The 23034-nt window shown below is 38.1% G+C and overlaps 1 protein-coding gene across 2 annotated transcripts in view; it reads left to right on the forward strand.

Moving 5' to 3' along the window:
• The window catches only part of ELAPOR2 (endosome-lysosome associated apoptosis and autophagy regulator family member 2), a 160522-nt gene extending 137994 nt beyond the window's left edge, over positions 1–22528 (forward strand). For both annotated transcript variants that reach the window (XM_084784381.1, XM_084784382.1), the window contains 4 exons: positions 4174–4300; positions 6452–6630; positions 7660–7825; positions 20910–22528. In XM_084784381.1, coding sequence (XP_084640507.1) covers positions 4174–4300; positions 6452–6630; positions 7660–7825; positions 20910–20969 — 532 coding nt within the window. In that variant the 3' untranslated portion in view covers positions 20970–22528. The remainder of the gene's footprint in view (positions 1–4173; positions 4301–6451; positions 6631–7659; positions 7826–20909) is intronic.
• The last annotated feature ends 506 nt before the right edge of the window (positions 22529–23034 follow it).

Raw genomic sequence — 23034 nt, forward strand, 5'->3', positions numbered from 1 at the left:
TCAGCTTTTGAAAAGTAAAAAGCTTGGACAGGGAGAAGAGGGAGTGTGTGTTCTGTTAAGTAAGGACTTGAGAGGAACCATGTCATCTGGACTTCCATTTCATCTGCACAAAGAAACTTCACCCTGTCTGGTGTACCTGTTATCTGTATGTATGTGGTTCCTAATTCCGAAAACTGTCTGCAGGGGATAAGGTACCGTAGTTGAAAACTTGACAGTATGGCATCTCTGGCAGATAAAATCTGACAGCCCCAGTGGCTTCTGAGACTTATTTCTAATGAACTTTGCTACTTCACTGCAGATAAGTTACTTCTGCAAGGGACTGCTGATACCTCTAAATAAATCTACAGAGATGCACACATTCCATGGCTTCTTATACCTTGGGTCAAGATCCCAGATGAACGGACATTTGTTAGGAATAATGTATCCATGAACATTGCATCTGAGAACAGCCATTTCAAAGGCACAAGTCATTAGACTTAGTGAAAAGATTCCACAAGTGCCTTCTTAGAAAGCAGGCTCTGATAACTGATCTATTGTGATCCAGCAGGTCCTGGAGTTAAATATACTCATTTCACCATGTAGGACTAGCACTGAGTCTGAGGTTGTGTAGTTGCTGAGGACCACACCTGGGATTGAACAACCTCAAAATGGCTTTTGTTCTTTCATGACAAAAATGCCTTTTCATCTTGGTATTTCAAGCCATGGTCCTTCAATATCTCCTGAGTGGAGATATATCAACACGCAGATTTGCATCTTATGTGAACTGATTTGCTCTATTTAAGCATTCATCATTAGTGTTCCTGTAAGAGTATGATCTTCATTTTTCTTTCTCTCCCTGCCAGTTGATGAACATATTTAACTGCTTGAGTTGTTTTCCAGTCAGTCTGAGATTGTTTTGTGAAATCCTCTTGAAGAATCCAAATTTATTTCATTATCAGCATGGCCTCTGAGGGGATTGCATCTCACCAGTGCAATGCTTCGCAGTTCAGTCCTGATGGAGTTGGATACTCTGGAGACATATACCACAGGCTCAAATTTAGTCTTTATATCACAGTCATTCGGTTTATTGGACTCTAATGCAGTATTTGGTTGCAGCATCAAGGAAGGCCTATTAATGTCAAAAAGTCTATCCATTTGAAATTAAGAGTCAGTGATAGACTAAATTAGTTCCTTATCTTTTCCCTCTGAGGCTTTACAGAAAGATAATAGATATCTGATTCGAAAAGCAAGATAACACACAAAATTAAGGCCAAAAATGTTCCTAGAACAGAAATGTACTGGTGCATATAAAAGCTTTACGAGCATTTGAAAATACTCAAAAAGCACTGTGATCAAAAAATGGAAAATCTTTAACGCGAACTTGCCAAATTATACAATTCAAACATGAATAAGTCATCTTAAGACATGGCTGTAATCACATCACAGAGCATTTGTATATTTTTAGAACAATTTTGAAATAGGGATAATAAAACAACTTTTTCCCACCAAGGAAAAGAAATTATTGATAAAAGAAACCAGGGAGTGAGTTGACTAATGTGTCTTGAACAGGTATTAACTTTTGGAAATTAATCCAGAAGGAATTCTTCACAAAAAGGAGTACTTAAAGGTGTGCTTTTACATCCCAGGATCTAAGGGACACAGGTGGAAAATATCCTTATGTCAAAATTCAGTGTGTATGTCTAAGAGTTTGTGTTCCCTAAATTCCATATGTTAAAATGACATTGTTGTGCTGTCCCAGCATGGGGATATTAGAAAGTTCCCCACTTCTCTGCACTAAGTGCTGGTTCCCCAAGACCCACAATACCACACACATAGTCCATGGGAACCCACCTGAACTTGAACTCAGTGGAGTGTAAGTACTCAAGCTGATTGAGGCATAAAGGTAGCCCAAGACTTTGGGTTAGGACAAGAATATACAGCTGTGACGTGAAATACAAACATGTGTTCGCCATATCAGAGCTTTAGGCAAGAAAATGGCTGCAATTGGAGATCACCATTCAAAGCAAAATAAGATTCGAAGATAAACATTTGGTATTTTCTATTTCTGGACTCTGGAGTCTATATAGATAAAGATTATAGAAATTGATAACATGAAAGGAGATGTAGGACCATTGTGGGAATGAAAGGGAATATTTGGGAGGGAAAATGGAAGGTGAGTGGGATATAATCATAGTGCATGATGTTCTTATATTAAAATGCCTTTATGAAACCCCTCAATATGTACAGTCAATATGCCAACAAAGTTTTGTGTTGAGGCCTATAGTAGAATATGTTTTTATTCTTCTTGCTTTGTGTCTATCTTTTAGCTAATGGGGTGTTCAGGATACCTATTCTCAGCATTAGCCATGATCTGAAGGAAGTTATGCAAAGCCTCTAATCATGTGGATTGACTCAAAGGGATTGGAGTTAGATAGACAAATTAAGGGACTATTCCCAGGATTTAACACATTCAAGGAAAATATTTGCTTATACCAGAACCTTTTCTGAGAGTCCTATTTTAGTCAGAGAATCTACAGCAACCACAGATTAATACAGAACATTTTTCTGTTCCGTAATCAAAGAAGCAGGTTGATGAAATTGGCTCACACATCCGGAAAGCAGAGACCCATACAGTATCTACTTAGATTCTGCCCGATGTCACTCTGTGTAGTCTCCCCCGGCTCTACTCTGTCTCTCATGTGCATCTTCACTCCTTTAAGTCTTTGTCAGTCCACGGAGACCCAGGATTGTCCTGGAGCACAGAGTGCTCTGTTGACCCGATGGTTGGTTGGTTGACGTCAGAAATTTCCATGGTTATGCTTTCCTCTGCTGTAAGAGACCCAGGTTCTCTTCCAAAATTACCTCCCCAATGTATGTTGTCTTCAATAGAAACTCTAATCTGCTTGACATCTGATGCTTAGGGCTCTGGCTCCTTACTGTCCTCATTGCTTTGCTTTGGATGGCCCAGCAGGAGTGGCTGTTGTGTGATTTTCTATCAGTTCATCATACCATTCCATCCCTTTCGTAGGAAGTTCTTTCCTTCCTTCTGTCTTAATTCTCCTAAGTGTTTTATCACCTTAGATGCCATGACTTCCAAGAAACAGTCCCCAGAGGGGTTTTTGTAACTATTTGTGTCTGTCTCTTAAGGTTTCAAAAATAAATAAACAAACAGTGCGGATGGCTCAGTGGATAAAGGTATCATGCTGTGCCCAAGACTGATGATTTGAATTTTGATTCTTGAAACCAATATGGGAGAAGGAGAGAATTGCCCTTGCAAGTTGTTCCTCTGATCTCCACATAAGCAGTGTGGCAGGTCCATGAACACTACACGTGTGCACACACACACTGTATAGAAATAAAAAGTGGCTGTATAGAATCACAATTCCACGAAAGCCATGTAAACAGTTCAATTACTGTTTGTTCAGATTCCTAATAGAAGTATATAGTCATGACTGTAACCAGGTTTAGGTCATTTTAATCACTTCTCAAGGAACCTCTGAACCCTTTGATCCTTGCCTTCCTATGTAATAATCCTGAGTTATAAGCAGCAAACTATCTGCTCTCTGTCCCTATTCTAGCCTTTCATCTGGGCAGCATCATTTAGTGTATATTATTTCTGACTGCTTTTCCACTTAGCACAGTATTTTCAAGGTTCATCCAAACCGTGGCATATCATTATTGCACTCCTTTAGATAGCCAATTAGTAGACAGTTACGCTTACCCATGTGTCCACTGCACATTTGGACTGTTTCCACAATTGGTCATTCTGAGAAATGTTGCAGTGGACACTTATTACCAGCATTTGTGTGGAATTCACTTTGCTTCTCTTGGGTTTATACCTATGAGTAGACATACCTGACTATATAGTACATTCATGTGCAGTTGTTTGAAAAAGTGCAAGATCCTCTTAAAGTAGAGGGGCCATTCACAGTCCCGCCTGCAGTGTATGAAGGTCCCCTCTTTCTTCGTGTCCTTCTTATACTTGGCATTGTTTGTCTGTTTTATTTCCGCCACTGAGATTGTAGCAAGCATGAAGGGCTATCTCTGTGATCTTAGCTCCTTCAGGCCTTTTCTCTTTTCTACAAGTGCTTCCTCAACATTAACATAACACTCCCCAGTGTGCTTTGGGAACTGCAGCGTTGATTGGAGGGTAGTGAATGCATTAAAAGGCTTGCTGTTTTTTCAACATTTTAGCAAGTGTCCAGCCGGCACCTGTGATGGTTGTACATTCTACTTCCTATGGGAGAGTGCAGAAGCTTGCCCTCTGTGCACAGAGCATGACATCCATGAGATCGAGGGAGCCTGCAAGAGAGGACTGCAGGTAAGAACTAACCCGTGTAGGCACCCTCAACAAATGTCAACTTGCTGTTCTTCATCATGTATATAAATATTTCTTTGCATGCTAAAAGCTTCATTATTAACAAAAATAATGATTTCAAAAACATTTCAGTGTGACTCTTAAAATTCTAAGCATTCGATTTTTTTTTAAAAAAAGGACTGCTTCAGTCCCATTTCCTCCCCTAGTCTTTTCAGTTTTCCACTTTGTGTTGACTGGGCATGCACTTCCACTATTCTGTAAGTATCTCAGATACAGATGTGTATAGTTTACAGAGCATAAGTCCTTCACACATAGCTGATCGAAGCAAAAAGGCTTCACGGCTTCTAAGAAAAGCGTTCTTATCAAATTGAGATCTCAGAAGTCTACACCAGGCTCTAAGTATGTGTTAAGCATCATATCTAACATTACACAGTAATAAAGATTTCAAGTGATACTGTGTTATCAGTAACAGAAATGCTTTTGAATTTATCACTAAATTTATCTTAATCCTGTTCCCAAATCCTCCTCCATGCTGGAAGAAGTAACTGTTCGGCTGCTGCCTCGGCTGTCTGTCTGTTCCCCGTGACACCTGATCAGATGATACGATCAAGCTTTCCAATGAATAGTTTTAGAGTGACTGTGGACTTTCCTTGGCTGCATTTCTTTCTTTGGCAGTATCCAAGGAGCTGACTGAATAGTTTGGCATTTTGGGTTTATGTGTATATTTATAATGTTGAGGTTTTGAGACCTTTAGAGGATAGCCACTAGTCAACAGAGCTTTTAACTACATCTTTCATTTACAGTGCTTGATAAAACTGTCTAAGCTTTTACACAACCCTTTTTGGTGGTGTTGGTAGAATATACTTCAGATGAGGTCCACATGGACTAGAGTTTACATTTATTCTGGTTTACACTTAAGAGAGGTAGTAGTGGACCCCAGTGTGCCTCTGCGTTTCTCACCTCCTCACTTTTATAAAAAAATGTCACCCACTTCAAAATTAATTTATTGTTGTTAATTTCAATAAGCATGGCAACAGTTGTCATGGACTGAAACCGCAGGGTCACTGCTAACCCTTTCTAAGAAGATCTAAGAGATCTTATCTGAAATGTGACTGAAAGTTTTCCCTGTAGTATAAACCATTCTCCTGCATATTGTCCATAAATAACGGTAGAAAATGTATCTATGCACATAAGTCAAAAAGTAAAACATGGCAGGGCCCTTCTGTTAGCATTCAGATAATGTGTCCACTATATACCAGAAAACTGAATGATGAATGAGACATAAAATGTGAGGCCCCATGCCACTGGACTAACAATCACATAAAGAACTACTGGTCACACACTGGTCACACACTGGTCACACCATATGCTAAGCTGTAAAAGGAAAAATGCACTGAACTCTGATTTTCATGTTTTGCCTGCCTCATTTTATCACTTTAGTTAAAAAGGCTTGGTAAGCTTTATTGTTCACTAGTTGATAGCCGCTGCTATTTAGGGCACACTGCTTTAGGAACTGAATCATCGACTTTGGGAGGGTGAGAGTGCTTGATATGGATAATGATGACCCCCGGTAATGCCCTCCTTAGTTTGGCAAGTGAAAGCACCATGTGTTTTGGGTACCTATCTTTACATGAGCCATTCAAGTTGACAAACTGTGGTACACTTGCATGGCCCAAGGCCATCGGGTGTAGGCAACTCCATTCAGGGACAGGTTTATTGTGTTAACTGATCTACGTGATGGATGTGTGAAAATCCACTCCAATTAGTTGTAATAAGTAGCCTGAGATTGTATTTAAGATCAAGATTGAATCTGGAGTCATCAGAATTTGAGGAAAGCAACCCCAAGGGAGTGTCACAGTAGAATGATTTTTATTCCACTTCTTTAGCATGTGGTGAACCTTTCTGATGTAACAGTAAATGTCTATTTGATTTTTGCATCTTAATTCATTTACTCACTTTCTATATCTCTTTCTTTTCTTCCTAGATAGTCTATAATAGTGACTGAATGGGAAATGTCCTTTATGCCTATGATGAGAATAGGATTAGCAAAACCCTTTCTACTATGTTGTTGACACAGAATCAATTCTAGCTTTTGCTGTTAATCCTAACCTCACTTCTCACCCTGTCTATCATCTCATTTATTTGTTTTAAAAGGAAATATTATATGTATGGAACGAACCTAAGTGGTGCATTAAAGGAATTTCTTTGCCTGAGAAAAAGTTGTCAACCTGCGAAACAGTTGACTTTTGGCTGAAAGTGGGAGCTGGTGTGGGGGCATTCACGGCTGTTTTGTTGGTGGCTTTAACATGCTACTTTTGGAAAAAGAATCAAAAGTAAGTAGCCTCATTGGGATCACCTTATAAGATCTGGAGTGTCTGTTTATGCTGTGAGAATTTTAGGCCTAATTATTGTATGTTGTCCATTCCCTTAGTACTGCAGAACATTTCTGGTGAGAAAGGTGTAGGCAAAGCATTTGCGAAAGTAGGGATAATAAGTGACTCTTACTTTGATAACTGAAAGTGGAAAGAACATTACTTACCACTGAATTAGTCTTTTGTTATAAAAACGAAAGAGTCTAAGTTATCCAGCTAGGAGCAGGGCTGAGACCAGAAGGTGGGTCTGCTTTTCTCTGGGTCTGTTTTATTTTCTCTGACATAATCTGACTTCCTGTTCCATCCTTCTAATTCTGTTTCTTTTATAAAGATGTTTTCAAATAAACAGACTAAGCAAATGGGAAAATGCATCTATTTATTCCAGGTCTCAAGGACTTGGGTGCTGAAAGTGGAGACCAACCTTTGCATGCATCTGTTGCAGGGCCTCAGTCTTTGGAGGGGATTTAGAGCTTCATGGGGTGTGTTCTTAGAGGACCTATGTTCTGATTGATTCTAAGAATGATTTTCATACCTGATAGTCAAAGCACAAATGAGGAAGGGATACGGCAACAAGCTAATCATCGGCTTGATAATTCTCATCTTTATTATCTAAACTTTAGAAAATGTGATAGTGAATTGGTACCAACACATTAATAGGCTAAGGAAATGCATTCTTACCTCAAGGCTTTTCTTTGTTTTACAAATGTTCTACACAATTGGACAGTAAGGCCAATATAAAATAAGTGCTAAAATTAACCTTATCAAACTGATTCTCTGACATCCTGGGGGATATTTTTATGTAGATGGTTGGTAAATGAGAACGTTAAAAACTACAGCCACAGGTAAGGGAATTCATAGTTGGAGAAATATACAGGGCAGCCGGGACTATTTTAGAAGCTGGCATATGACTGTTTATAATAAATATGACTTTATTATTACTATAAATAGCTGGATTATTATTTACTTATCTATTTGTTTACTCCTGTATAGGCTGGAATACAAATATTCTAAGTTAGTAATGACGACAAACTCGAAAGACTGTGCACTCCCAGCTGCCGACAGCTGTGCTATCATGGAAGGAGAAGATAATGAAGAGGATGTTGTATATTCCAACAAGCAGTCACTACTAGGAAAACTTAAGTCTTTGGCCACGAAGGTGAGAGCTGACTTTTAACCTGGAATTGCTGAGGATTTGTACACCAGGGCCATACTGGTGTAATTATGCAAGCTCTGCCAATGAGCACATTTGTGCCTCACTAGTATTTACTCAACAGAAGTACTATTATATTATTATATTAATCATATTATATGAGTAGATTAGATTAATAACTGAATGCAGTTTTTATGAGTTAACCAAGTAGAAGCAACCTGTACAGCTTCCATGGAAGGTAGATGAGAAAATTTTCTATATCAACATAATTCAATACTGAGTGACTCTACAGCTATTAAAAACTTTTTGTTTGCTTTTTGAGAAAGAATGTAAAGTTGGTTGATAGCGAGGGGGAAAGGATCTGGAAGGACTTGGGAGGAGTATATGATCAAAATATATAAATTTGAAAATTGTTTTAAATAATAAAAATTATAATAAAATATTGAAATAGTTTTTAAATTGACAAAGAACTACCGGCAACTAAGAAAATCTGAGAACAGGAGAAGTAGTTTTCCTCAGGGAAGAGCACATCAATTGGTTATCCAGTACCAAAGGGTCAGCCCTGAAAATGTGTACATGCAAGTAACGTTATATAGACTTAAAAGGTTGTATTTATGAGCATCAACATGTATATGTAACAAAAATTAAAGAAAAAGAAACCATGAATTTGATTGAGAGAGTGGGTGTGCATGTGTGGGTTTGGAGGGAGGAAAGGAAGGGGGAAATTATGTAATTATGATCTCTAAAATAAAAATTAAAAATATTGCAATATCTTGTATGCCAATAGCTCAGTAGGTTCAAACTCAGTAGGTTCAAACTAATGTGAAAACAAGTAATATATAATATTTCTATGTGATAAATATGAATGCCATCATTTACATAATAAGCATTTAATCTAATGAGAATCTTTGAAGCAAAACATTTTGGTAGTTCTTAAGTTTTCTCAGCAATAATGTATTATTTTATAATCTTTAAAACAAAGTTTGATTAATAAAAGATCTCATATTTATCTATACTTTTGTGTTTATTTCAGAATAAGATTGTCTTTCTAAAGAAAAATTACATAATTGAGCACATGTTCATCTTGTTATATTGGACATCATCATGTTATTGGCTTTGTAGTGACAGCTATATACAAGGAGAATGTAAAACTTTAAATATTGCTTGAAATCACAGTTCTCTGCATTTTTTCTATTGAGATAGGTGATAAGAATTGCCAGCTTACCCACTCAAAACAAAAATAGTATGATAAATAAAGGAAGAAAGTGCACTTCAAATGATTTGCTATAAGATAGACAAATGACAAATGATGACATTGGCTGGGACAATGGCCCATTAGTTAAAATACTTGTAATGCAGGCACAAGGACTGGAGTTTGCATCCCTAGGACACATGCAAATGTAAGATGGATGTGTTGGTCCATCTGTAATTCAGCCTCAGAAGGGGGAGATGGTTTCCCATGAGCAAACTGCCTATCAAGGTGGGCCATGTGTGTGAGCTCTAGGTTTGATAGAGAGACTCTGCTTCATTGAATAAGATGGAAGAGCCACCAAGATAATTTCTGATATCAAACTTGGACCTCTGTATGCACACATATCTACACATCTACACCTGAATATACATATATATATATATTCATAGGCATAATTTAGTAACCATTTTCTTTTACTCTCCTAGTTTGGGTACATAAATATAAGAAATCATTTAAGAATAAAATGAATAAACTACATTTCAATTTTATCTTTACTAATTTTGGGTTTTAAGGATGGCATGATTGCTTGAGAATAACAAATATATAGTGAGTTTCAAAAATTAAAAGTTTCCTCTATTTTCTGGTGACCAGGTGAGCCTACTAGTTTCATGTATACTTTAGAAGCAGAAGACCAAAGTCAGTTTAGAATTTACAGAGATGTAGTGGGCAGAGCAACAGTATCTCTTTCAGTTCCAGTCCCCAGACCCCAGTTCCCACAGTCATGTGCAGAAGAAATGATAGCTCATGCTTGCATTCCTAAATTTTGAGAGTATGAATTTCATTCAGCATGAGCAGGAAGCATCCCTGTGCCTTATTCTTCATTATACTGAACAGATAAGATGCCTGTTCACTGCTTCAGAGAGAGAAGCCATTTCCAAGACAAGGATGCATGCTGGGTATTTGCTGTAGAAAGGATAAACACTTCAACCTTGAAGGCTGCTTTCTATGCAAACATACTTTCCTAATTTTTAAAATTGTTTGATAGGCTCATACATTTGTAAGATGAATTTTTTTCACTTTCATCCATCATTCTTGAAAAAAAAATAGTATGGAATAAAAAGAAATCAGTGTTTCCGTCATAGAATGTGCAGATATGGAAGAAGAAAGTAGAGCGTTTTCTCACAGATATGGCTGAGCTACATTTCTCTGTCATCTTGGCTTGTGATGAATGTTTGCTTGAGTAAATTCCATCCATCATTCTGGTTAGTGTGACTGCCTGAGGCTGGAATGAAAACTTGTCCATTTTCTCCATACATCATTGAAATGATGCTTGTGTCAGTAGGATATTAAGCAGTAAGATGAGGCTAGTTTGCATCACTTAACCGTGTGCCAGCTCCAGACACACCTAGCCAAACATAAACACGTCATAAAACAGTAGCTTCTACTTTAGAGCAGTAAATGTCTTTCTCTTTGTCTTTGCGTTGACATTTCTACTCAGTCGGATACCTTTCAACTGATAGAAAGATATTTATGCCACAAAATTTGAGTGGAATAGAGACAAGAATTAGCACCCCCACTTAAAAAAACAATATAGAGACCTAATGTGTTTCCAACTTTTGTCTACATGGGCTCTGGGAGCAATGTATGTACCTCAATGATAATTATTCTTTTAATCTGAGACATTTCAGTCTATAAGGATGATCTACAACAGGATGTATTAGTGGTTGTGCAGCTTTTCACCAGTAATAATTATAGAACAGTTATATTATCTATAATAATGTACAGAGAATGAGTTGATGTTAACTTGAATGTCCTTAGACATGGGGCCGTTGACCACCTATTGCACCTTTACTAATTAAATGACTGCTTAGGATGAGTGTGATTTACTCATTTAGAAAGGTTTTCAAAGTTCTTCAGAGTCTACATAATCTATTTTGAGATGTTTCCATAAAATTGAGGATTTCTTTTGTGATCATTCCTAAAGGTAAAATCATCATGCTTTTAGGTGACAAGCAAGTTAACTTCTGGTTCCTACACTATGGTCTCAGTGGTATGCAGGATGTCTTTGGAATTTATTATTAGTTGCAGTTGTTGGACACTCCAGATAGGACCTACATCAATTAAGAAAAACAAGCTGGCTGTGCCTACAAAGGAGCCTCTCTGATGGCTAATAAAATATAGGGGTTCCAGTGCATCCCAAATAACTGTGTCCCTTCTTTTTAAAGGTTGTCAATCAGTTCAGCTCTTCTATTTGTCTATACCACAATTGGGGTGGCATTTGTGGCCCCATGAGATGATTGGGTGGTGGCTATAGGAATAGTGGTGCTGGTTAGGGCTGGGATAGGAGCTGCATCCATTCTTCACTGTACATGATGGGTTTCTCAGTAAGCCTGAAAGAAATGACCAGAAAATTGTGAATGGAGTATGTGGTGTATATGGCAGACCAGGAAGTCATATAGGGCATTTGTACCACTTTGAGAGAGCCACACCAGGGCAGTTTGCTTCAGAGGCTTGTGGTAGAATGGCACTGAAAGCCAATGATGCCACTCTTTCACCTCTGAGCATCTTCAATGTGTCTTGTCCAGTGCCTGTCAGCTATGTCCTGCCCCTTCATTTCCAGTGCCCTGTTTCTCCATCCCTACTCATCCTCAGTTGCCACTCATATTTGTTCTCTAGATCATTCAAGGGCAAGAGGAACATGGTTGAAAAGCTATGGAGACCCAATGTGTACCCCCACTTTTGTAAATGTGGGCTATCACAGGGAGATGCAGTTATCAGTATACACAATAAGGGATTGCTGTCCTCTTGCTATAGGGTCATCACAACACAACAAGTCAAAGCATATGTATGCTTTCTTCCTAATTATTATCTATAAAGTCATCATAAGGTGACTCTTCATGTAAAATCATATGCACTGACCCAAATGTCTTAATAAGACATATGAGAGGTAGAAGAACTAATCAGAAGCTTTTTGTTTTGAGTTAGTTTCTGAGAATTAACTCAGTGTTTGATGATACTGTATGCCTTTCAATGGTAGGAGGTGTGGAAGGCCCATTGAATACCACCCTTTCAGCCTACTGCTGGATGACTTTTATGATGAAAAAATAGTGCATCATTGTCATAGATAGTCCCCAAATTCACAATTCTTACATAGGGTAAAAACAGTGAAGTTAGAATTAGTTTATATGTGGTAAGGCACCACCAGTAGAAAAGAAAGAGCTAAAGAATAGTGTCACCAAGGCTCTGAGGGAAAACTGACCAGCTGTTGCCATAAATCCCATTCCTGACATTCCTAAAGACCTGTGTTCAATCCCCCAAATCCATATAGTAGGAGAGAGCTAACTCCTGTAAATTGTCCTCTGACCTCCACAACATGCCAGGACACACATACACACACTAAATAAATAAATATGTATACACACACACACACACACACACACACATATACATGTATTCATTTACTGTGTCTATAATGTCAGGTTGGGTGATGGGTAAGTGCAGCCTTTGTGGCTTGCTCAGGTGTTAACAGCGGCTTGAGCCCTTTGGCATTTTCATAAGATGTGTCCTTGCTGTGGGCATCTCTGAGCTACATATATGATTGATTCAGAAGTTAATACTTTTTCTAGAGGTCGATGTCCTCAAAAGGGGTGTGTAGTATTCCAGGTGTCAGTCAAAACAAATGGATCATTTACAAAAGCTCATGAGTCAGTAAAAATATTTGAAGATATACCAAGGAGGTTATTATATAGATCTATGAGAAGGCTTTTGTGTTTTCCCACTAAGCTGAGCAGTTTTCAGTTATGCCTATGCAAATCAGAGACCAAATACATGTAGCAGCCCACAGACAATAGTAAACCAGCCTTGGCATACACTATAATGTTGATGAATGAAGAGTTCCATTGACCCCATGGATTTATTTTGCACCATAGAATAGGAAGTAAAATTTTGTTCAAGTAGTAGGTACACTGCCATATTTTCATTTTAGGCTGAGACCAGATCAGCTACATTCGTGAATATATGCCATTTACATTTTAGGAAGGCTTATGTTCCATCCCCTTGACCCACCATAAATGGGCCTGTCAAAGTGTAGAGTTATAAGGTCAGCATAGAAATGATAGTCCGTTTGAGCAGAACATAGTAACAAGTGAATAGAAGAGTCTAAAAAAATGGCGGCATCTGGTATGTGTGTCAAGCGGATGATGCTGTGATGTAGAAATACACAGCAGAGAGGTGATTTGGGATGAGGTTCTCTCTTATTGCTAGAATCTGCCAGTTGGCAAAAATCATTCACCACAGAAGAGCCTGAGTTCCAATGGAGCCTGCTAGGGAGCCTGGGACTGAAGGTTCGACATGACTGTACTGGATGTAGTAATCCCAAGTCACTAGTCTTTCTGGACCTGTGAGAGGATTTGAGCAAGGCATAGAGCAGAAGTGAAGTAATGTGACCATGTGGAATATGTGCCCATTCAAGAGACTGTTGGTGTTTCAACATTTGGAAACACAGTAGGGTTCTATGTTGCGTATTTGTATTTCCCCAAATAATAAACTCAAGAGCAATCACATGGTTTTTTTTCTTTAAAAGGATGTATGCTACCCCCATACACTCCTAACTTTGTAACAAGTGAGTGAGCTAAGGTTTTGCACAACTCTTCTACCTTCTGATGCACAAGTGACACCTTTTCATAATGCTCCACACTTTTAGTTCACTCCTACTTGTGCTAGCAAATGGCTACCTAGACACTTCTACTTGGAAAGGTAGCTGATAAACACCAATGAAATTCAGAGACATAATAAGAAAAGTTTGTACTACTATGTAGGGCTATAATCCTAAATCTATGAAGTAGTCAAGGTAAACAAACTGGCTCCCAACTTGACGCTGGTTCTACCGTGAGAACTTGCCTCGCTAAAGTGCTTTACTTGCTCTTTCATGTCATCTAACTGGGGCCTTCCAAATTTGGTCCTGAAAAGCATATGTCAAAACCTGCTGAGAAACAGAGGGCATACCCCCACATGTGCATCACCACAGTCCTGGCAACAACCTTATGAAAGAATTCTCCATAGTGAATGATTTTTTGCCAACTGTAGATTCTAGGTGATAACTGGCTGTAACACTTTTTCTGGCTTCTATATGGCCAACATTTTATAATATAGTGATCACCTTATGCCTTATATATTCATCTTGGAGCTAAAGGCTAAAGGAAAGCCCAAATACTAGTCAATTTTGTGCAATATGTGCTTGTGGGACTTTGTTTTCAGAAACATCTCCCAGGGAAAACCAGTGCTCTGTGATTGTTAGTCAGGAACTGCACAAAATCTTGAGGCAGTTTTCTACCAGCTCTTATTTAATTAATTATTTTTCCATGCAAGTGTTTATTTATGTGGATGATTATATGTGTGCAGTTCTGTGCATGAGGGAGTGAACATGTAATGTATATGCATGTGTGTAGAGGTCACAGATATTTCCTCAAAGGTCTGGCCTCATGTATCATTCCTCAGGCACACTCCACATTGTTTTTTGAACCAAGATCTCTCATTGTCCAGAAGCTCACATAGTAAGTTAGGCTGGCTGGAAGCAAGCCCCAAAGATTTGCCTATTTCCTGTGTTGGTATTATAAGAGCCTACCACTCCAGGTTCTTTCTACATGGGTGCTAGACACCTAACTTATGTCTATGTGCTTGCAAGGACATACTTCCCAACTGAACTGATATCGATGTGTCTAACATTGGCTTGTATGATCTGGTTAACTTAGTTGTCTTGAGAAAAACCTAAGAAATTAGTGGAACATGCTGCTGGGCATGCCTGTGAGGATATTTTTAAAGATGATTGGATTATGAAATCTCTTGGTTAATGGCTCAGTTCCTTGACAGATCGCATGATTAGGACGTGGGACTTTGTTAGAGGAAACAAGTCACTAGTGCTTATATCTTAGACCTGTATCTTGCTGTGGCTTCTTGTATTTACTTTCAGTCTGCTGGGATGTAGGCTATTCTGCCATGCTTTCCTCACATGATTGACAAATCCCTCCAAAACTATGAACCAAAATAATCCTTCCCTTGACTTATTTCACTCAAGTTGTTGAGCACAGTGGCATAAAGTAACTGACCCAGCTTCTAGTGTCCTGTGTTTTGATTCAACAGGCTTCAACCCACTATTGCTTTCAAACACACCCTTCAGTGATGATTGTAGATACTGGTTTTTGCAACTTTTATCTGAAATGAAATAAATCCTTCCTTCCTATCAGGATGAAGTTCTGTGTTAGTTTTTTTTCAGGGACTCTATCTGAAGCCAATGACCTGATGAGTAAGGAAGTTCTTCTGCTAGAGGAGGGTCACTGTCCTAGCTGTTCAGCTGCCTGTCAACCCCTTAGTCTACTTCCCACTGCTCTACCTGGTCCTTTTCATTATCAAGCAGTGAAATGTAGGACCCCTTATGCTTTAAGAGTTTGCTCACCATGTTTGCTGCAAGCTTTTTGGAATCGTGAGAATTCATTTTCTTTCAATTCATGTTAATCAGCATTGGAAACCTGAATCCTTCCTTATTTACAATACCATGCCCCCATCATTTCCATGTCTTCATGAGCAAAACACTGAAGAATTCTAATGGTTTTTAAATGTCCCTCTGCTTGCACGCCAACACATTGGTCTACATGGTTTCATAGTCTTCATTTAGGAGACCTGAGTCTCCTGTGTTGGAGACAAAGCACAGCCTGTTATCCACAGTAGGAACAACAGCCAAAACTTTAGTATTCGTTTAATCTTCACATTCTGCAGGGGAAGGATCCAGAAGATGGCTGCATATCCAGTCTATTGTGTTCTGGAAGAGTAACCCCTGCCTTTTGTAACAGTGTGCTTCCTATTTGCTCTGTGTGGGGAGGCTCTGTTTTGAGCTTCCAGGCCTATAAGCAGACTTTGCCTTTGCTCTGCAAGAAGAGACCATCTCTATCACCCAAGGATTGACACTGCGTTAACATTATTTGGCAGGATTATTTAGAATGAAAGATAATCCGTGTCATTGGCAAGAAGAACATCCCATAATTTACTCTCTTCTCTTGACTGGGTAGTATTTTTCAGAGAAGGAACATTTAGGAACCAGGGGACATTTTAAGGAAAAGTGATGCTTAAGCCATATCTGAAAGAATGCCTGCATTCTCAGGAGGAGAATAAGTTAAACTGCGACAAAGACTTTTTAAGTGTTTCCTTATATTGTAGAGCCCCCTGTTATACTAGAGCAAGGCCACTGAGTGATGGGCAAAGGCACTGAGAAACAATCACAGAAAATAAGAGGTCACAGAGGTACTCCACCATGAAGAGTTCAGAACAGTTTTAATATAACAATTTCAGTCAGTGGAATCTTTTTGTTCACTTTTAAAAATTTATTGTTTTCAATAACTGAGTCAGCATACAAAGGAACATGACTTCCTTGGACATTTTCACACGTATGTTATACTTTTTTGTTTCCCTCCCCTGCTACCCTCCCCAATCCCTCCACCCCACTCTTCCTCTTTCCCGTCACTCATTAATAGCCCACCCCTTTTTCTTCTATGGCATGTATTCCACTACTATATCTTACCCTCCCCCTCCCACCTCTTTAAGATGTACTCCTCCCCTCTCATAGGCCCCTTTCTAGTTTCAACACCTACCCCACCCACCTAGATATACACATACAAGAGAAAACATGCAGTTTTTTTTATCTTTCTTAAACTGGCTTATTTCACTTAACATCATGATTTAGAGTTTCATCCACGCTTTCCCCCAGCAAATTCCATAATTTTACTTTTCTTCTTGGCTGAATAAAGTCCCATAATGTATATAACCACGCATTCTTTTCCTTTCATACATGTATAGACATCAAGGCTGGTTCCATCTCCTCCCTGTTGTGAATAATGTCTTAATAAATATGGGTGCAGAAGTATCCCTGTAGTAATAGTGACAGTCCTCAGAATATCTAGTCAGGAGAGATATAGTTGGATCCTATGGTAGTTCTATCCTTAAAATTTTTAGAAACCTTTATATTAATTTCCATGAGGGCTCTACCAAGTTTATCTTCCTATCAGCAGTGTCTGAGGGTTCCTGTTTTCTCACATTTTTGCCAGAATTTGTTACCATTTGTTATCTTGATGACAGCAGTTCTGACTGGGTGAGATGGAATCTCAAAGCAGTTTTAATTTGCATTTTCCTGCTGGGTAAGAATGTTGAACACACTTTAAAGATATTTACTGGATTTCTCTGTCTATTAAGCTTCAGCCTATTTATTAATCTGATTTTTTTTTTTTTGGTTTTTAATGTTTGCAGTGCTTTATAGGTTCTAGGTATTCATATAGGTTCTGGGTATTCATATAGATTCTAGGCTTCTTTTGACAGTGCTAAGGACGTGAGTAGCCAAAGTGATTCTAAGCAGAAAGAACACTGATGATGAAATACCTTGTCTTAAATTACATAATGAAGCGATAGTAACAAACGCTGTGTAGCACTGGCACAAAGACAATCATGTAGATCAATGAAGTACAGTAGATGACTTAGAAGTAAGTTCACACAATGACAGCCACCAATTTTTGACAAAAGTGACAAAACATGCATTGAAAAAGACACCCTCTTCAACAGCAGGTTCTGGGGAAACTGACTATCTACATATGGAACAATGAAACCACAATTCCTATTCCTCAATCTGCACACACAAAAATCAAAATGGATCAAATATTTTAATGCAGAACTTGAAAATTTGAAATTACAGGATGAAAATATGCAAAAACAATCTTTAAGATATAGGCAAGGCATAGGCAAGGACTTTCTACAAAGGACTCCATTAGCAGAGAAAAAAAATCTCAAGAATTAATAAGTCAAATATTATTGTAGTTAAATTAAAATTTTTATTAAATTAAATTTAAAAATTAAATTAAAAAGCTCATGCACAGCAAAGGAAATGATCACCACAGTGAAGAGAAGGCCTTGAGCTGAATGGGAAAAATTTTTGTTAGCTATATGTCAGAAGTTATTTATTTTTATTTATTTTTCACTTTTTAAACTGAAATTTTGAACTGCTGCAAAAAGTATGAAACAATTACATAATGATACAAATAATTAACCTACCACCTAAATTTTATTAGATTTGCTTTGTTACATATTTGTCCATCTATCTAAATTTTTTTATCAGTGTTTATTTATATTATATTTTAAAACAAATTGCATACCTCAATATGCCTGAATCCTAAACACTTCAGGATATATATTTTAAGGTTTCCTTAAGGTTCTCAACCTTTTAAAATCAGTGACCCTTTCATAGAGTTCTTTATGTTCGTGGTGACCCTCAACCATAAAATTATTTTTTGTTGCTACTTCCCAGCTACAACGTTGCTGCTTTTATAAATTATAATGTAAGTATGTGATACAGGACCTCCCCCCTGCCTCCCGTGCAGGGATTGCAGACCCATAGGTTGAGAACCACCTTTAGGGCAGGGCATGAATTATGAGCACATACACGACTCCATGAATTCTGGGAAAGGTAGACGACAATTCTGCAACGATCTAGCACACTAGCTTCATCTTGAGAGCGACCTCTAGTCCTTTGGCATGGAATCAGGCTTTCATCTCTCAAAGACAATTATGATAATGATTTTTTACACCATAGATAAGTTTTTGTGTGTTTAGGAGCCTCACATAATCACATCACACAGTATGTTATATTTTGTGCAGGGTTTTTTTGTTTTGTTTTTTTACTCTGAAAGATGTTTGTGAGATCCATACACTCTGTTTTAATCAGGAGTAGATTACTTTTTATTCATGGGTAGTGCAGCACTATATGGATGCATCTTGCTAGTGGCCACTTGTGGTGTTTCCAGTGTTTGAAGGGAATTAGTGCGTACATCTAGTCTCTCTGTATGTACACTTAGCAATGGGTATGCATGATCTGTACAGGCAAAGCTCTACAATTTAACATTTCTTTGCTTTATTTTATATTTTCAAGGCCATAACTTGCTTGGTACTTTGCTAGTGCTTTGCTGTATCTGAACATTTGTTCATTTGCCTTGTCTTCACTCAGCAATTAAAAGAAAGCTGCAATTCAGTTTTTTTGGGGGGTTTAAAGTTTGTTCTATAGTCATTTGTAAGGCACTAGAAGATATTTGTCTGGGGGAATGTGCTAGCTTTATTATTATGATTATTTTAACCTTAGAGACTGTAGAGACACATGTGTGCATGGTGACTCAGCATCACAAGAACAAGAGTAGGGTCTCTTAGCGCAGAGGAGGGGTGATGGAGTAGGAGGGCTGTGGCAGTATGGTGAGGAAAGCTTCTGGGAGCTTCTTGAGCCCTGTGTGGCATCCTTTTAGGCGGCATCCTGGTTCGTCTAATAGTTGCTAGAGTTGAGCCATCAACATTTCCCAAGTCCAGTCCCCCATTTCTCTTCTATAGTGGAGTGCATTTATTTCGGTGCATTCACTGTAGAGGCGCAGCCTTACTGTGGAGGTCTTGATTGTCCTTCTGCCCGAGCCCTCTCAAGCATTGGGTTACAGTCATGCAGGCGCATATGACCACACCCTATGTTCGGTGCATTTTCATAACTAGCACTAACAACTCACCTGGCGTGACAGACTTGTCTCAAGTCTTGTCTTGGAAATTTAGAGAGGAAGACATCTACTTGCTACCACAGGAATTCTCACTCCATTAGTGGTCCTCCTAGTCAGCTATTACAAGTCTAAGCCCCATCATGTTCTCCTGTTACACTTAAATGTTAGCACACCTTTGTTTTCACCTGGGAGTTGATAGCTGATTGCCCTCAGTTCCTTCTTTCCCTCCTTCTTTCCTTTTCTTCCCCTCTCCTCTCCCTCTCTCCTTCCTCCTTCCCTTCCCTTTTCCCTTTAAACTAAGGAAAAGAGTCTAGGGCTCTGTATATGCTAGGTGAGTACTTGAGCCACACCTCAACCCATATTTTCTTTTGCAAATCAAACTATCTATCTATCTATCTATCTATCTATCTATCTATCTATCTATCTATCTATCTATCTACGTATCCATCTGTCATAGTGTATGTGTGTGCTTGTGTGTAGGCCAGAAGACAAATTGTGGCATTTCTTTTAGCTCCTTCCTGTATGAGGTTTCTGGTTATTGAACTCAGGCTGTTTGGCTTGGTGCCAAGTCTTTTTTACCTGTTGAGCCATCTTACCTAAACTAACCCTAATCTAACTTAACCAACCCTAGCTTATTCTTTTAAAAAAATTTTTCCTACTCCGTAGGCTATAAAAACCCTTTTCTATATTTAATGATTAAAACATTCACAGATATTTAACCTCCTACTTTTCTTTCGCCATATTAGCGACTAGCCTCCTCTTTGAGTGTATTATATGCACCGGCAATAGCATGTTTGAGTTCAACATTTGATCTATTTCCTCCTATGACTTCTTTAACATTTTTAGTAGGCACATTCACAGAACATTACCCTGAAACACATAAATCACCTTAACTCATTTTGGCTATTATTTTTTCTTACCATGCAGCCTATCAGATGTGAATGTCTGTCAGCTCTTTTTGCCTACAATTAGCATGTCAAGGTCACCGACTTCATATCAAGGTCAGGTATGTCCTTAGGGACAGTCTCTTTGACCTCTCAAAAAAAAAAAAAAAAAAAAGATCGCAGCCACATCTTCTGATATCTGCTCAGTCTTGTGTTCATTTCTATTTTGGAGTTGTCTGTCTTATCACTTGGCCATCAAAATTATCCTTCAGGGTATTTTCGCTGTTTGTTGTATTTTCCACATTACTTTAAATGTAAAATCCTAATGGTAAGTGGCAGGTTATCATTAGGTTAAAGTAGTTTGGGGAACTTTTTTTTTTAATAGCAAGTAAGATCCTAAAATCTTATTGTCATTTCAGTGAGCTGATTTTATTTTATGTTTTCCCCCTTAGGAGAAAGATGACCACTTTGAATCTGTTCAACTGAAGTCCTCAAGATGCCCCAATATATGAAGAGACAATGCTGTAGCTTTCAGGTCCCCTGTTAGGACTTGTGCTCACACCTGTCATGACTGTGATCTCAGAGAGGAGGTGTGCCACCGACAGGAGGAGGCAGACATGCTGATTGCCTTATAACACGTCACATACTTTGTCAAACTACAGAAGAGAGATGATCTGGGGCTCACTGAAGATGAAGCTTAACTCAGGAAGAGATTTAGCTGTATATATACATAACTGAAACCCAAGTTTAAGCCCACCAATGCACTGCTGCTGCATGCCATATAATTACTGGGTAACTTTAATTCTTTATAATGTCTACATTACAAATTGTGTGTTGGAAGGCAGACATAAGAATATGCTTTGTGTTTCCATGTGTGTCTTGTTCTTGTACTTTGGGGAAGATTTACAAAAATTATGTTATAATTATTTCCCCTTTATTTAATCCAAGACTTGAAAACATCTTTTCTATTAAAATCATGAGCAGTGAAAGACAATAAATTTTCATAGGATATTTTCTCTTGCCTTCAGAAGTCTAGGATATCAGTAATATTTTGTGAAGTTATTTACTTGAGTTATTTAAGGTGATAATCATGTTTAAAATTCTTGTTGGAACTAATATGAAGAAGTTAATTAAATGCTTCATGGAATCATACAGGGGTGCGGTAGGAACGATGAGGAGAAACCTCAACATTCCATTAATTTCAACAACCTGCTATTATCAGAAGTCAGAGGGCTTAGGGTATTTGAGTATCATTAAAGAGTAAAGCAAGTGAACGTCTTGTTTATGAGACCCCTGCACAGTCATGAAGGAGAGAAGGATGGCTTGTCCCTGTGCACAGAAAACTGAAAACTGTGCTTGTTTGGGTAATTTGAGGTTATCCCAAGTGTCAGTGGGCCTTTCCCTCCAAATCTGGCACCACCCAGAGCTCTAGAGGTTTTTTATTTTTTTCTTTGCTACAAGACTTTGAAGAGGAAGATTTTATTTTTACCAATAAAGAAGAAATTTGATTTTTGAAATGTTTATAGTGTATTCATAGTAAGAATCTTAATAGCAGTTACAAAATACATATTGTTCCTGTTCAAAAGCAATCCAGAAAATTGCTCCATTTCTTATGATGGATTATGCATATTAGCATGACTTGGATATTATTTTTGAAAGGAGTTGGAAGGTGAATTTGATGAAATTTGTGTAAACTTTTAGAACTAGGAATGAGAGCATCTTGCCCATTATTGATCTGGTTTGTTTCCAATAAACTGTAATCTTTACAGATCTTCATCCAAAAATTAAAAAAAAAATTAATTGGCCGAAGGAAGCAAGGCACATGGTTTAGATATTAACCATGCTCTTTGCACAAGGTGTTTCAGTGTTGTAATGTTCGATTTTTGTGGGTGGTGTAGTCTTTATTTTTGTGAAAAGAGGGAGATAGATGAATAAATAAATAATTGTGTTTATTGGCTATCACTAAAAGAATGTGTATGTGTCTACGTGCATGTGTGTGTGTGTGTGTGTATGTGTGTGTATCTACTATTAAATATAGAAATAGGTAATGTATTTTTGTTTGTCATAAGACTGGAGAAAATGTTACTTAGCATAATTTTTGCATTTAATTTCATGAATATCCTTCTAAATAAGAAATTATTTTGGCTTTGCTCATTTTTGTTCCAATATGAGAATATTGGTACTCCTTTCCCTATCATAATCAAAATTTAACCGTAAGAGTGGAAATACACTGGAAATGGCATTCAGAGGAACCTGGCAGAAATGTACAGACTGGACAAAGTCAAGAAGGCTCTTCCATCACCCGTCACCCCTCTTCATCCCCTGCTGTGCTCAACATGTATGTTCCAAGCCATAGAGATAATTGGGATTTGCTCCCAGGTAGTTCTTTTTTTCTCTTGTCACTGGACTAAAATCTCTGACATGTCAAAAAATGCCTTAAATTTTAATGAACTCTCTGAAAATGCAGTTGATGTTGAAGAAGTTATTTTATTTTATTTCTAATTTTAGATATTAAATAGATTTTTGTCAGCTCAGGCCCATCTTTGGATTCCATGGCTTGTCATTTTTTCTAAGAGC

The sequence above is a fragment of the Acomys minous genome (genome assembly GCF_964271855.1).
Source record: "Acomys minous genome assembly, chromosome: 6".
Taxonomy (NCBI): Eukaryota; Metazoa; Chordata; class Mammalia; order Rodentia; family Muridae; genus Acomys; species Acomys minous.